Source organism: Ixodes scapularis, unplaced genomic scaffold (assembly GCF_016920785.2).
Source record: "Ixodes scapularis isolate PalLabHiFi unplaced genomic scaffold, ASM1692078v2 PGA_scaffold4__175_contigs__length_147842914, whole genome shotgun sequence".
In the NCBI taxonomy this organism is placed as follows: Eukaryota; Metazoa; Arthropoda; class Arachnida; order Ixodida; family Ixodidae; genus Ixodes; species Ixodes scapularis.
The window spans coordinates 37,863,832-37,880,460 of record NW_024609879.1 but is presented as its reverse complement, the minus strand read 5'-3'; the positions used below and the strand labels follow the sequence as shown (position 1 = coordinate 37,880,460).

At 42.7% G+C, this 16,629-nt stretch overlaps 1 protein-coding gene across 1 annotated transcript in view; it reads right to left on the bottom strand.

Moving 5' to 3' along the window:
• The window catches only part of LOC115319715, a 59,060-nt gene that overhangs the window by 2,536 nt on the left and 39,895 nt on the right, over positions 1 to 16,629 (bottom strand). Inside the window, exons 11-13 of the mRNA XM_040220238.1 lie at positions 10,237 to 10,401; positions 7,698 to 7,839; positions 3,975 to 4,082 (exon numbers count right to left, since the gene is read on the bottom strand). Of these exons, the coding sequence (XP_040076172.1) occupies positions 3,975 to 4,082; positions 7,698 to 7,839; positions 10,237 to 10,401 (415 nt within the window). The remainder of the gene's footprint in view (positions 1 to 3,974; positions 4,083 to 7,697; positions 7,840 to 10,236; positions 10,402 to 16,629) is intronic.

Below are 16,629 nucleotides of genomic sequence, written 5' to 3'. Positions count from 1 at the left end.
ACACCAGAGGGTGGCGTCAGAGGACCTTTAGTGTCTGCCTAAATATAAAAAGTTCATTAACACATTTTAAACAGTTATTTGGGTTGTAGTGATTAGCCCTTATAATATTTTCCCTTGGCCTTATACCTCACTGGCCGAATACGCATCAAAGTAACATTCACTGTTCTTTTTTAAGAAATCTGTTTGGACAAAAATGAAACTCTTATATATAGCTAGTTTGTTGGCAAAGTTTGAGAGTTTATAGAACAATTAGCAAATGGTGTTTGTCCCCATCATTACCAAATAGGTGATCTAAATTGACTCATATCGCAGTAAAAGTTTCTAAGATTATTTATTAAGTACTTAAATTGCCTGTTGATTGAATACGAAATAAGCGAAGAGATTATAACATTTTGTATTTATGCGCTTCTTCGACAGCGTTCATGTACATTAACGCTTCGAAATCAGGTTACACGGTCCGAAAATCGGTTTCTCAACGTATCACTGTGCGATTTACTACAGATGTGCAGCTCAGTGGCTATATTAACGGACTAGATGATGTCGTTAACGAGATTACCTCGTTAACGTATTTACTACAGAGTTGCGGCTCGGCAGATTTATTAAGGGACAAGATTACCTCGTTAAATTGTAATAATAATAAAAAAGCTGTTTTAGGCATTCTGCGATGAAGGCATTCGGACACGATGACATGACCGCGCTCGCCTAGTCGTGTGTGCTGCCGACAGATGACGCTACATAAGACTTCTAGTGCGGGCAGGGCTGCTGCAGCTAACGTCCAAAGTGCGAACGCAACGCGCGTCGCTGTGGGAACGGAGTAGCGGGAAGAGTGCTGAGAAGCGGCAGACAAAAACTAATAGGAGGTTGGAGAATTGGTGGCGAAGAACGCAGGAGGAGTTACATTATATGTGTTTTGTTTCTAGAACTATTTTATTTTCATCTTGGCTCGATATGAACAAATTGTTTTGCAACCGCTTGTTTCAAAGGGAGTAGTCTTAAAATCGTCGTCATCATCAAGATTACGTGTGCGGTGCCTCAATCCAGGGGGCTAAAGCGCGAAACACATGTACGACAAAACCGTCTGATCCACGTCCGATCAGGTAATACGACGGTCGGAGGCGAGGGTTTTCAACGCTCTCCGGTGCTAGGGAAACCCGCGCCCCCCAAGGTCATTCCGGCAGTCCGCACGTCGGATCGGACGGTTTCGTCGTACATGTGTTTCGCACTTAAAACGAGAGTGGAACGCGGCAAATCCTTGGCGCTGACATCGCCGGCTCCGAGAGAAAAAACGAGAAACATAACAACTGAACAGCGGAGAAAGAAAGCAGACGAAATGCTAAGAGTGTTCGTTTTACCGCGGAGGGCTGAAGTTGCTCGAGCGCTTGTCAACTTTATTTAATTTTACGCAATGCGAGCTTTCGTTGTTTTCCTGCAAAGCAAGCTAAAAAGTAACAGGGTAGAGACCTTACATGTGTTGTTTTGCTGCTTTTTTCTTCATATTAAAGCGACGCCAGTGGGGTTCATCGCGACCGCCGATGTCCGCGTCTACGCCCCGCCGTTCGCATGGTCCCTCCCCAATCGAAAAACCGTTTATGGGGTCCACCATGATTTCTGAAATGTTTTGCCGTACCTTTATTTATTTTTTTTGAGTTTGAGATGTTCTTTCAAGTTGTCTTAGGGTCCTGAAGTAGCCTTTAAGAATTTCTAATACGTGTATAATGACCCTTCATAGTTTTTGGGAGGCCTGTGGATTGTCTTACATTGTTTTCTGTGGAAGCACAGCACCCATCAAAATCGTTTTAACGTGACTGTGGGAGTGGTCATGTAACCCTCCAGGATGCGTGCGTCGGGGAAGCCGCTTGGCCAGTCTGTACTGGGCGAAAGCAACGAGCGGACCCTCAGTGTTGTCTTCCAGTACCATGCGTGGGACCTATCTTATAGAGCAGCTCAGTGTGCGGATCAAGGAAAAGGTATCTCAGTGCCCTGTTTTTTGCGCCTCTTCGTCCGTCCCGGCTTCAGAAACTTGTCCAGCGAGTGAAAAAGAAGCCGGGGACGACACCGCGACGGCAGCCGGGACGACACGTTCACCATGCTCAGAATTTCTCAACGGCGGTGGACGTTGATTTGGCGTTCGTGGTTTTCGCTAAACGTCCTACTGAATGAGAGTATCTGTGCGTGTGGTAAACCTGCTTGACTCTATTGAACTACCGTACATCTCAAGAATTTACCCAGTGCATTATGAGTACTTATAAATATATTTTTGTGATAAATAATTCAGTTGTTCCTATTTGGTTTGATTGCTTTTGTCTACAGCTGCTGGCGCTCGGGTTTGAGTACGCGCTGGTTCTTATCGTCTTTTTCAGTTATATTGTGCGTATAAAACCCAATGTCAAAAATAGACTTCCCGTAACTCTTTAAACTGAATTATTTCTTCTATGGCTCCGAGTAATTTGGGTGTCTGGGCGGTTGAAGAGCTGAAGAGGTTTGAAGGGCTGAAGGGCTTGATGAGCTGTAGGGCTTTGAATGGCTGAGAGGGACCATTTACACAACAGGGCTAAAGTGTCCTTTGCAAAGGGTTGTAGATTATCATATTAACTTTATGCCTTGAACGATTAATTTTATATAAAAAATGTAAAGCCATGAAGGATTTAAAAGCCTGCATGCTTATTAAGGCTTCTCTTAAATTAATTAATTGTCACACTCTCAAAATTGTACATAAAACAAATGTGCGCTGGTATAGTGAAGACATTCGTAAGATCGTCTGCTAAGCACGGCGCTGGCGCACCAACGACGTTTCCGACATCTGTTTCAGGCACATGCAACTAGGAGAGCATGTTCATGACATCGGCTGCGAATGCCGCCGCAAACTGCCCGAAGCTCTACATTTTTTTTAAATGGAGTCCTTTATATGTTTACTCCAAGATTCTACCACATAGCAGCATGCATCTGTATTAAATCGCAGCGCGAAATCCCAACAAATCAATTATTGCGAACCGACTAAACGCGTTCGAAGCGTTGGTGTACATGCGCTGGTTACATAACAGGTGCGTATGCAGTCATGTTTCGTTAATATGGACACCTCCGTACCCGTAAAAATCATCCATAATGTGAGTTGTCCATATTAACGAGACAAAAATGCATGTGTTTTCCCAGTTTGTCCCCGAATGTGGTGCTCATATAGTGGGGTATTCATATTTGCGGGGTCCGTATTAACGAGACATGACTATTACAATCAGTAGGATCAACCAGCGCCCCAATAAAAGTCACCTAGCATCTGCCCGTCTATTGATTCTTAAAATTCAACAACCTTGATCATTATACCTCGTGGGCAAGCTGGTGATACACAGCGTTTGGCCAGGTTGCCCGCATGTTAAATCATGTCCCGTCCTTTCCACCGCTAGTAGCTACGTGCAATCGGCAAGGCGCGTTGCCCTCCACCACTCATAAAAGGCCGGCGCAGAGTGTGCACCGGGCCTTTTTGGGTCAGGCGCGCGGCCATAACAGTCAACAAGCGTCAACGTGTTGTTGAACCAGTGCATTGCGTCATACTCCGAGGCGGGTGCAGCAAGTGTAATCTTACGAACTACAGTAATAACTCAACCTCGGGGGGTGTGTGGAAACGATATATTAATGATATTATTGAAAAATGCCTCGCAAGGCTAGTTAATGATACCGACGCAGCCTATGTGCCCTTCAGCTATATAATTACCTCTGCTAATTTAATAGACAAAATAACCTGCACAACGTGTTTACAATTTTATAAAAAAAAACAAAAACTTTAACAGTATCCGAATGATTCTATGATAAAAAGACAGGGTTAATAATTCTGTTATTACGTGACTAGCCGCTTTTCTTTCACCACAGCCGATGCTAACCCATACATATTTCAACAAGCGAATTCTAGTGAACTGAAATGTCTTTCCATCAAATGTCTTTCACGGGAAGTCTCCAGAATACAAATTAAAAAGGGCCCTTACAAATCCTCGTTGACATTCCATTCCATCCGTAAGATGAGCTCGTAGACATCGGTGGTTGTAATTATGAGGACAGCACCATATACTGCAATCTGAGGCATTCAGGGATTCCTGTGGATAAGAGTGATTGACAATGTGGCGGGAGCGTTACAGAATCGCACTGTGATGGTTTCATTCAGCATCTCTCGCTGCACAACGTGAAATATTGTAAAAATAAATCAACGTAAGAGATTATTTGCCGTACAATATAGAGAAAGGTCGGGCATTTTAATAGTAATGAAGGAATAAAGGTCCTGGCCTCAGCATGCCACACTGCACAGTTTGGTACCAATATAGCAAAACTTCTTTTCCGTCAAAGTACACTTACCCTAAATAAAAAAATAGTGTTTTAAGCCTGGTGAAACACTGCTGAAGAGATTGTGACCTGTGTGAGTTTTGAAACGATTATTGGTACAATTGCAAGATGGCATCCTGCTGGCTTCCTAGGAGGACAATCATTGTGTACGGGATAATTATATTGGCAATTTTGCGATTGTCCCTGCTTAAATAGTCGACCAAAGTGATGGCAGCTTTCAGAACTTTATATGTCTGACTCTGTCAGTTGCGTCTTGCGTGTAGCATAAATCTGCCCACGTGCTTCCTTATTTTTCGAATAAACATAACAAGGTCCCTTCACCCTGAATTAGATAGGCTTAACGTGCTGCAGAAGTGATTTGAAAGCTTCTTCTGAATCCCAGAAGCTGCAGTTCTAACAAACACACGTATGCATCAGGACACATTGAAACTTCCCCAATTCCATAAAGAGCGTCCACAATTTGCTCCAGACTCCAGAGCGCGAAGAAAACAAAAACGGACTGGCACACATGCTAGTTCCCGAAAAAATAAAATCCAAAAGAGTTTCCGGCGAAAAAAAAAATCACCAAGGGAGCCTGCATTTCAGTTATTCGCTTTCATGTTGTTTCCTGTAAGCTTGCTCGAGTACAAGCCCTACATTTCGTAGGGCTTGTACCCATTTCTACACAATATTGAGTTACTCTGAATGGGGAAAAGGACAAAATGTATTTCGGGAAGTCACGCCTGAGTACAGCAACAAGTATCACCGATCGTTCGACATCAATATTTAGTAATAGAAGTAAATTTAGAGCCAATGGACAAATGTTATGGTATTATACTCCGTTCAACATCAAGTATGACCACATGCCAACGCTATAATCCGATGGAGCGAATGAGTCAGCGCCAGGAGTGCGCCTCATGACTCTTGTTGTGTTTGTGGGTATGCTACCACCGGCTGAACCAATCACGCATTGTGAATGCTGCGTGATCCTGCGCTTTCTAGTGCGCGTGATTAGTTCTGCAAGTGACAATAAACGCTCGAAGACGACGAGCGCCGTGACGGTGCACTTTTGGCGCTGCTGGATTGGGTACATTGGATCGTAGCCTTGTCTGGGGTCGAACGTAATGTGAAGTGTTGAATAGGTCCAGAGCATGTTTTGTATGAACTCCGCCAAGAGAATGCATGTAACTGTCCAGATATCGGTGGCGTGCGCGAACTGTAGGGGCGCTTCTCCAGGTGCCATCATCATCGTCTGTGACGTGCAGGTAGGTGATACCGGGGAGGGGACGTATAATTTTCGGTCCGTCAGATCGCTTCATTCGTAGTTTGGGTAGCGCGGCAAAACCTGTTTCACAAGTTGTGTTTATTTGGTGGTGGTGGTCAGCTATTCGCTTGTCAAGTACTAAAGCGCTCGATAATAAAAATAGAATATCCAGTACTTTACCACAATGCAACGCGATGCAACAACTACCATAAATCAGTGAAATACACTCCTTGACACTGTGGTTTCGACCTATGACGAAACTTTTGAGTTTGCTAAAGCTGGACTTACATGAAAGCAAAACATGACAAGTCGGTATTTTCTTCCTTATTTGACGAATTTACTTGCGTTGTATGTGCTTTGTTTTACTTTTTGCAGCCGTTTGTATGCATGTCTATTTAGTGTATTCACATCTGTGTATTTTGATAAAATTGTATGTAACTAACCCCCCCCCCCCACACACACACACACAATATCGCCTTCCAAGAGAAATGTTAGTTATAGTCGGTTACAAGTCAAGAAGGTAGGAGAAGCTCCTCCCACAAGCGCGATGGGCCCGTTTCAAATCTCTCCGCAGTCGAAAGAAGAGCTCACTGGAAACGCTCCTTGTTGCGCTCCAATGAATTCCAACTTGTCTCCGGGCCCACTTTTTAAGAAAGCGACCTTTGTATTCATTGGAGGGGAACCGAGCCACTGAAAGCATCCTTTGTATCAAACGAAGGAGGAAGCTAATCCCCGAAAGTCTTATTTGTTTCCATCGGAGGGGGAAAACTCTAATCTCCCTCTCGTGGCTTCCACAATGTTAAGTCAAAGTCGAAAGATAAAGCAAATAAGTACAAAAGGCAAGACCCGCCTCACGCGTTGGCCGCGACGTCACGGGAACGATGGGACGCTATTGGATGCGGAGGTGGCGGATGGATCTATGATTCCCTTTGAGGGGCATTTGCCGCTACGTTCGTAACGTGTAACCTACTATAGTAATAAAATATATGTACTGTCGAATCACACATAGACGGAAGCGTCGGTATGGACGAGCTCGATTAACCAAACCAAGTGGGCGGCGCCACGCGAAATAACAGCCCGGACCTGCACAGCAAGTCTCACACGCTGGTGACTAAAAAAAACAATAAACAAAAAAAAAACCAACGAGATACTCGACCGATACTAAAGAATAAGAATCAAAGACTCTGCGACCTGAGTAGCGCAGGCGGTCATCTGAAAATCCAGCCTTGTTCTTGAACAACAAAAAAAATGTATTTAAAATTGTCTAATACAAGAAAAAACATTTAAAAAAATGCCATGCACTTTTGTTTTTATAAATTAACACTTATAAATCGGTATAGATCAAACCTAACAAAACCACTCTGCATGCGCTTACCCCGTCGTCCGCAGGAATCACACGCTATGCCGCAGGAAAGCGCCCGCGAGGTTGCGCCATCGAAATATCTTATCACCAGTAGCATAAAAGCGTTGAAAGATTCATGGGCAGTTCATTAGCCCCCTCCGGCCAAATAGTATTCAATATAAAATGCTTGTGTTTCAGATATGACATAACTTTCGTCTTGCTTAGAATAATCTAGAATCAACCCTTCAAAAAATGAACGACGTTTACGATTCTCTGTAACGCCGAATTAGAGCGCAGCTCTTGAGGAGGAGGGAAGGGTGTACGGAGGGGAGGGTGTGCCCCTCCTCCCCTCCTACCACTTGGCGTAAAAGTTTCGCTAAATTTCCCGCTAAATTTATCAAAAATTTACCCTCAAAATTTAACCGCGAAATTTTCCCACTAAATCTAGCGGGTAAATTTAGCAAAAAGTTTCCGGCTAAATTTAGCGGGGAAACTGAATTGACGTTGAAGTCTCGTGACGTCAATTTTTCCACTAAACTTAGCGGTGAAACATTTCATAGTGCAACGCGTGGTGACGCTGATGCTGAAGCCGACGCCGAGGGCGACGGCGACGCGGCTCAATCCGGAAATGTGCGGCTATGAGCGGCGCTTTAAAAACAAATACCCGTCAACCATGTTTTGAAATTCAGGGACATTTCATATATTTGTCGCGGTTGCCGAACCCTAATGTAATGTTTTCTGCGTAGCTTAGCTTTATGAAGACTCGCTTAAAGAGGCGGAACTTACGGGATGAACGATCATGCCATCGAAGTTTGAGTACGTTCTCTCACACAATTGTTGCTTTGTAATGTGTGCCCCCGGAAGTCGTGTCATGTTGATCGTGTAGTATATCGCTGACGACATATCAAAGCAAGCCTGTCTTACAGTCCTGAAAAAAAAATTAACATTACTTATACACCGTTTTAGTATTTACAATTCCTCAGCTCAGCGTGAGATCGTCCCAGCCCAGCAGGCGCAGGTTCGTCGCTTTGGGACACGAGCAAATGAACACTGAAAATGGAATTGGCCACAGTCGCTCTTTTTTTTTTTTTCAAAAGGTCTATATTCAATGACCAACAAAAATGCAAGACATGCTCCGACCACTGGCGTGCTGTGCGTGCTCCATGTCCCTGAGCTGACGAGAAACTAGTACGTCTGCTTCAAGTGTGAGGGGATGCAGCGGAGCTCGCTACTGATCGACGGAGATGGCGTCGTTGCGACGCGACAAAGCTACCTGCGTGGCGTAACACCATTTCATTCGGAAAACGATCAGGCGAAGGACACAAGCACAGAGCCAGAAATTTAACCCTGTTCTCCTATGCTCCGCCACAAGCGCGAGAGGGCGTGCGCGTTTGTTCGCACGACCGGTGTGACAGTTTTACGAGCTAAATCTTCGCTTTCGACGACGAAGTTCATAACATCCTCACAGTATTTGTTAAACCAACGAGATCCAATTTTTAAAATGTTAACAAGTTTCTCGTCGTTGCCTCCTTCGCTCTAAAACTGCGTCGTGCAGTCAACGCCTGGAAGGAGAGGTTAGCGTGCCGGTTAATCTCGGTGTCACGTGAGCACATTTGATTTTATTAGTGACCGGCGTTACGTCTGCGTCGGGCTGGGTCTTGCGCACAATCAACGCATCGAAGGTTGCTCAGCATCGGACTTGGGTCCTATCGCGGAGTTCATCGAGGAAGGGGAGAATGTTTGCAGGCTTTGGTTTTTTTAAGTGGCGTGGACTAGCGCGCCTTTTCCCCGCCGTGACATGGCTTCCTATGCTAGCGATCGCGGACACACGATTTGGTATCAGTGCCGCATTTCACAGTATAATGAATACTGGTTTGAAGGATTTTTTTTTTTTTAATTTTGTGTGAGGCAGCATGTTGGCGGTGTTACTCCAGCATCTCACGGGGGGTATTGCATTGAAGGAATTTACCGTGGTGTTTCCAGAAACATCGCAAAAACAAAATGTACAAGAATAAAAACACGCTGACAGGTTCACACTTTTGCGACGCAGTTTTCGCAGTGAGTTAAGTTTGCGGCAGCAAGCAAACTGTTGCGACTGATTTTTTGCATGGTTATGGAAAAAACACAAGACGACTGAATGATATTATTTGTAGTCTGCTAGCGCAGCCCTGGTTCGGTAGCTCAACAAACCCCATGACCGGCCCGAGACTAAAGGCGTCTCCAAACCAAAGACGGAAAACGAGAAGCTACACTCATCCGGTTTGTGCAGGTGGGTTATACGTCCAGGAGGGCAGAGTATAGGGGGGCAGAGTATACGGGGCTAATCATAATGATCAGTGGGCTAATTAAGTAATTACATTTTTCGTGAGTGAAAAAGTGAAAGCCGTTAACAACTCCCTGCAACGCGGAATTAGAGCGCAGGTCTTGAGGAGGAGGATCGAAGGGTACTGAAGGGAGGGTGTACCCTCCTCCCTCCTCCTCACCCTCCTTATCCTCCTCCTCTCTTCATTCTTGAATCTCATTCGGGGGTGTTACGTGACCTCGGGGGGAGAGGGCCACGTGACCTCGGGGAGGGGGGGGGGGTCATTTGACGCCCCAGGTCACGTGACCCCGAGGAGGGCTCGCGCGGAGCATTATGGGACATTTCCCATAATGCACCGCGCTGTTACGCAAACGGCGACGCCGCTCAAGCCGGAAACGGGCGCTTAAGAGCTGCGCTCTAAAAAGACAAACGGTTGCAATTTGAAGCTTGCTGAGCGATAACAAAAATCAATAATAGTTTGAAGTAAAATGACGTAATAATGCACTAGAGGTACCACTCGTGCAGCAGGTACAATTAGCTGGAGCTACGCTCAGAGACGGAAAAGTCGCGCGGGCCCGTCATCGCACCAGTAGCCTTGCTCCTGCTTCACGAGTGGTAACTTTAGCGCACTAGTGCGCTTGTCACGTGCTCAACGCATTTCTAAGAAATATTAATCTAGTGGTTTTTGATGACTCTCAGCATGATTTTAAATGAAACCATGCGTTTATTTTCACTGTTTAGAAGTTAACTAACAAATGGTGCCTTATTGTCCGACTGATCGCTGCGATTAACCACGTATACAATGTTTCCCTGGCCGCATAACGTACATGCACGAATCGTATAAGTGTAGATTGCGCGGCTTATTTTAAAAAAAAATCTATTAATCTTTCAAAAACAGCATGTATTATTAATCCTCGAACGATCAATATTTTTCAAGTTAAGTTGCTTAGTACAGTGGGCGTGTGTACGATGAGGCTGAGAGGTAGGGCGGAGGAATAAAATCCAATAATATAAAAATCGTACCTCAGGAACCCACGCAAGTGTTCCACGGAGCACGTAGACCATTCTCCATTGCGAGCGCCGTGTGCAACTGGTGCCATTGTGTAGCCATCATGTGCGTTGCATACACGATTCCGGTATGCATCAGTGCTATATACAGGTTTGTCTCCATCATGTACCATTCCAAGTCTGCCGAAGAAGTTAAAAAAGCGGGATTTGTTAAATGACGTGCTCGTGAAATGCCTAAAGCAGGCAGCATGTAGGCCCACGTATTGTGTCAAAACGCGTCATATTTGCCTGCTATATATATATATATATATATATATATATATATATATATATATATATATATATATCAGGGATATGCAAAATACATGCAACTATGTATCGAAATACAAATACAAAATACTTTGTCAAAAATGTATTTATTACAAATCTGATTACATTTCCAAAAAAGCATTTAAGTACAAGCTACAAATACAACCAAATGTATTTGGTCTCCTCCAAATACTTTTCCAATTACATTCCTCAAAATTTGAGTCAGCGACTTCAGGGCACCTGCGACGGGTTTCTGGGGTTCTCATTTTAATTTTGCATCGCACTCCTCGGGAGTTAGTGTGCGAGGCTCTACTAGCGTAATAGTAATAAAAAAAATGTAATCAGACTGGACGTAATAGGTGCAAAAAGTACAGAGCTTCAAGCAGCTTTTTTTGTCGATTACATTTTGGTATAGACCAACAAAGGACCGAGACGACCAAGACGCGCAGCACTAGCTAAAGAATTTTTTTTTTGTTGCAACTCGCACCAGTTACGAAAATCTGGACGACCCGTGCATTTAGAATGTTCCAGGCAAAAATATGAATACAATTTAGGCTGGAAAGCATCACAAGTTGTAACAGGCACTTATTTAGCCAGTCTACCTGTGAACGTCGATTTCGTTACTATTCCCGCCCTGGACTAGCACCGATATCACAAAGTTACTAAACGCTTATGCTTGATTGAGAGACACTGCATTCAGTGCATAACGTAGTTTTCTTCCTGCTCTGGACAGTGACAATAAATTTGAGGGATGTATTTTCGCTCAAAAAATGTATTTAATTCCAGTTGTATTAGAATACCCAGGTTTTAGTATTTAAATACGCACGCCGAATCCATTAACCAATTTGTAATTAAATACAAATGCAAGATACACAAAGCATTTGAAATACGTATTTGGAATACTACCCATCACTGATATATATATATGGGTGATTTCTTCACAACTCATTCACGGATTTAGGGTTGAATTTTTAATTTTGACGAAAAAAATATATGTTTTGGGGCAATTCTTATAATAAAAGAAGACGCAAACGGCAATCTTGTCGGATTTTTTCTTTCAAGTTATGGACCGTTGAAGCGGGCAAGGTGGAAACTGACATTTTTCCAGCTTATCGGAGATGCCATATTTCACTCCATCCCTTTTCCCTACTTTTTACGCTACATCAATATAACTTTTTGGGAACACTATAAACACAGGCTTTTCATGCCAAATAAGCGTCTAGGTCAAAACATTCTTAATGATTTTTTTTTATTTGTCAAACCGCCTCTCTGCGACGATATTTGACGAAGTTCAGCAAGCTGTGCTGTGTGACCTAACCAAGATAATTTTATGATCTTTATATCACCGTAAAGCTTCAATTAAGCTCTTTTTTTAGCATAAATTGGATAGCTCGCAAAAAGTATATACTGCGCTACATGTTCATGAAAAAACGAAAATCTCGAAAAACTGGCAAGTTTGGAGTCGATTTTCTGAAAAACCCCACTTTTTTATTTCTTTTATTTTTTATTCAGAGTTAGTTAATATAGTAATCTATCAGAAACTACCAACAGAAATTGTATCATATTGTTTGTATGGTCGCTATTAAGACTGGAATCTCGTGCTATGAGCGTTTTGAACGGGACTTCGCACAGGCGCTCTGCTGAGCAGAATTTTGGCCTATCTAAGGTTTTGTATTTATCGTTAGCAGTTACCTCAATATCCAACCATAAACATTAATACATTTTGGAGTAGTGTACTTAAAACAATTTACTTCGAATTCCGTATCCACAAGTGCGGGCACCAGCGCTTACTTCCTCCCAATACTGGGGAATGCAGATCGTCAGAGAATTCCTTGGAGCCTTTTGCTTTCGGCTTTGAGTTTGAAATACCGAACTTGACATGTAATTGTCATATTTTCTGATGTCAAACAGATATGCAGTGTATATACATATGTACGATTTAGTACTCGACGCTTCGGAAGTACGGTTTATTTTGTGTGCGTACGGACTCTTTTGTAAAATAACAAGCATTTCGTAGCGTCTAAGGCTTCAAACGTGTTGGTCATGGGTTTAGGTTCCATTTCTATATTCAGTGATTTATGCCGGGTTACTTATACTTTCTCCTCTTGACTTAAGTTTGTCCGGGAGTCTATAGGTTACGTATCTTCTCTGTCAATACATAGGGCGAAGCTCACACACCTTGCAAATCACGCCAGTGTCAAGTAAATAAATATTGTTAGGATAAATATTTTTGCTTCACGGTCTTTTACGCTCAGATATTGAAGTAAGTACTAACATTAAATAGAAAACCTTACATTGGTCAAAATTCTGCTCAGCTGAGGGTCTATACGAAGTCCCGTTCAAAACCCTTACAGCACCAGATTCGAGTCCTAATAGACACCATACAAATAATATATTACAATTTCTGTTGGTAGGTCCTGACAGATTACTATATTATTGGAAATAAAAAAATGAAACAAATAAAAGGTAAAAGTTTTTTTAGAAAATCGACTACTAACTTGCAAGTATTTCGTTAGAAAAACTTGCAAGTTTGAAGTCGACCTTCTAAAAAAAAACACCTTTATTTTTTCATTTTTTATTTAGTTAGGTAATATAGTGGTCTGCCAAGACCTACCAGCAGAAATTGTAATATATTGTTTTTATGGCGGCTATTAGGACTCAAATCTCGGGCTGTAAGAGTTTTGAACGGGACTTCGCATAGACGCACAGCTGAGCAGAATTTTGACCTATGTAAGGTTTTCTATTTAATGTTAGTACTTACCTCAATATCTGAGCGTAAGTGCCAGTGAAGCAACAATATTTATCCTAAGAATATTTATTCACTTGGCACTGGCGTGATTTGCAAGGTGTGTGAGCTTCGCCCTATATATTGACGGAGAAGATACGTATCATGTAGAGTCTCCCGGACAAACTTAAGTCAAGAGGAAAAAGTCTAAGTAACCCGGCATGAATCACTGAAAATAGAAATGAAACCTAAAGATATGACAAAACGTTGGAAGCCTTACACGCTACGAAATGCTTGTTATTTTAAGAAAGAGTTCGTACGCGCACAAAATAAACCGTACTTCCTAAGCGTCAGATACTAAATCGTACATATGTATATGCACTGCATATCTGTTTAACATAAGAAAATATGACATTTACATGTCAAGTTCGGTATTTCAAACTCAAAGCCGAAAGCAAAAGGTCCCAATGAATTCTCTGACGATCTGCATTCCGCAGTATTGGGAGGAAGTAAGCGCTGGCGCTGTGCCTGCACTTGTGTATACGGACTTCGAAGTAAATTTAAGTACACTACTCCAAAATGTATTAATGTTTGTGGTTGGATATTGAGGTAACTGCTAACGATAAATACAAAACCTTACATAGGCCGAAATTCTGCTCAGCAGAGCGCCTGTGCGAAGTCCCGTTCAAAACGCTCATAGAACGAGATTCGAGTCTTAATAGCGACCATACAAACGATAAAATACAATTTCTGATGGTAGTTTCTGATAGACTACTATATTAACTAACTATAAATAAAAAATAAAAGAAATAAAAAGCGGGGTTTTTCGAAAAATCGACTCCAAACTTGGCAGTTTTTCAAATTTTTCGTTTTTTCAGGAACATGTACCGGAATAGATACTCATTGCAAAACCTTGAATTTATACTCAAAAGAAAGCGCTTAATTGGAGCGTTATGTTGATATAAAGACCATAAATATATGTTGATTAGGTCACACAGCACAGCTTGCTGAACTTCGTCAAATATCGTCGCAGAGAGGTGGTTTGACAAATAAAAAAAAATGATTAAGAATGTTGTGACCTACACGCTTAATTGGCATGAAAAAGCCTATGTCTAGAGTGTTCCCAAAAAGTTTTATTGATGTAGCGTAAAAAGTAGAGAAAAGGAATGGAGTGAAATATGGCACCTCCGGTAAGCTGGAAAAACGTCAGTTTCCACCGTGGCCGCTTCAACGGTCTATAACTTGAGAACAAGAAATCCGACAAAATTGCAGTTTGCGTCTTCTTTTATTATAGAAATTGCCCCAATACATATATTTGTTTCGTCAAAATTAAAAATTCGACACTAAATCCTTGCCTTAGTTGAGATGAAATCACCCATATAGAATTCTTTATAAAACCCTTGTACGATCAAATCTGGAATATGCATCTTCTGTTTGGGACCCTGGTCAGTCTATACTAATTGATCTGATTGAAGCCGTCCAAAATCGTTCTGTTAGATTTATATTTTCGAATTACCATCGGACAGCCAGCGTAAGCACTATGAAGTCTAATCTTTCTCTCCCTGAATTATCAACTCGTAGAAAAGTAGCCCGTCTATGTTTGTTTCATAAAATTTATTTCACTAATGAGACGCTGCGTGGCAAGCTAATTATACCTCCTCTTTACGTTTCACCTAGACTTGACCATCAACACAAAGTTGGCATCCCATGTGCTCGCACCAACGTCTTTCACCATTCCTTCATCCCGTCTACATCCTTTGACCGGAACCACCTGGCTGCACCCGTAGTCTCGATCATAGATCACGTCCTTTTTAAAAAAGCCTTGGAAAGTATTTTTTTCTAACCTACATTGATTGTATTTCCTGTGTATCTGTGTCTGTGTTTTTTTTTTTTTGTTCTTTTTTCGATATCTCATGCAACCACTTCCCCCTCTGTAATGCTGACGCCCTGATTGTAAAATAAATAAATAAATAAATAAATAAATATATATATATATATATATATATATATCATATCATATACAGTTTTAAGGCAGTGATGCTCTTTAGGAAACTACATTTGTGATTTAGCTTTAGCTTTAGCTTTAAAACTTTAGCTTCATAAAGCTAGAGAGAGAGAAGCCGACTAGTAATCGGTTTGGCAGAGTTGACTTGTAAGGTATAACTCCAAAACTCAACCCTGCCGAATCGATAACTTTTAAGTTGGCAGTTCCTGGCAAACAGTACAAATATTCTAAAGGACAAGTCTTGTGTAGCTTGCTCATACAGTGCATAACCGCTCTGGTGATAGAGGCAGACCTGCAAACAAAGCCTGGTTTGGTTACAAAAAAAAAAAAAAAATGCTGAATGATCCTTTGTTTTCAGTAAGCCGCTGTGCATCATGATACCTTCTCCCTGGCTTCGTTTCCAATTGTTATTATTTTCGAAGGGCACCATATTTCACGAACGACGTTGTCGACCTCTTTGGGTGTATTTTGTTTGTTTAGGGATTCTCTTTTTTTTCGCATCAAAACAATGACACCATCCCAATATGTTCTGACGGGCGAAGGCACGAAGGGCTGTCCTTCATTAGTAGTACGCAGACGAAGCCCCCAGGTCCTGTATTGGCATCCTACGGGAGGCAGAGTAGCGCGTCTTTTTGTACGTACCGCCGCGCCGCTATTCGCCCAAAACGGTCACGTAAGGAGCAAAATCCAAATGCCGTGAAGGAAAGCCACCAATACGGCTGTTTCGCCGACGTTGCACGTGCCCCGGCCTATGTGTTCCTGCTTTTGCCTCCTTCTCCTTTCCTGTTTTCCAGGAAAGGAAAAGAAAGGGCGGCATCGCGGCGCCGCCGCTATTCGCCGAATTCGGCGAGCACAATCCGGGGCTGTACAGGAAATGCGGCGCTACGGGGATGAACGCGCAACTCTGGCTCCCGTAGGGAGCCTATACAAGAATTGTAGAAGAAGGTATCTGTCGTACCGCGAATTCTTCAACCCCAAGGCGGAGTCCACGGTATGTCGGGCGTGTGGAGAGGGAACAGAGACACCGGAATACCTAGTGCTCTTTCGTGAGCGCCGGCTGCCACGCCCGATGAACTCCCTTCGGCTTTGACCCGAAATAGCGCTACCAGACAGCCTGGGTTTTACGATAAGGACACTACACCCAAAAAATACAACAGACGGAGTCTGCGGCAACCGCTGCATGACCAGCACAGCCGCTTCAGTAAATGACATGAAGGACAACGCCATCTGTGAGCCGTGTGTGCAAACAACGAAGACGTGACTGCAACACCTGTAGCGAAAGGTTCTCGACAGTGAAAGATAATAATATTAGCATTCCTTTTTTAGTTTTGGCTAGGGCACATTTTTTTAGCTCGCCCAACACAAAGGG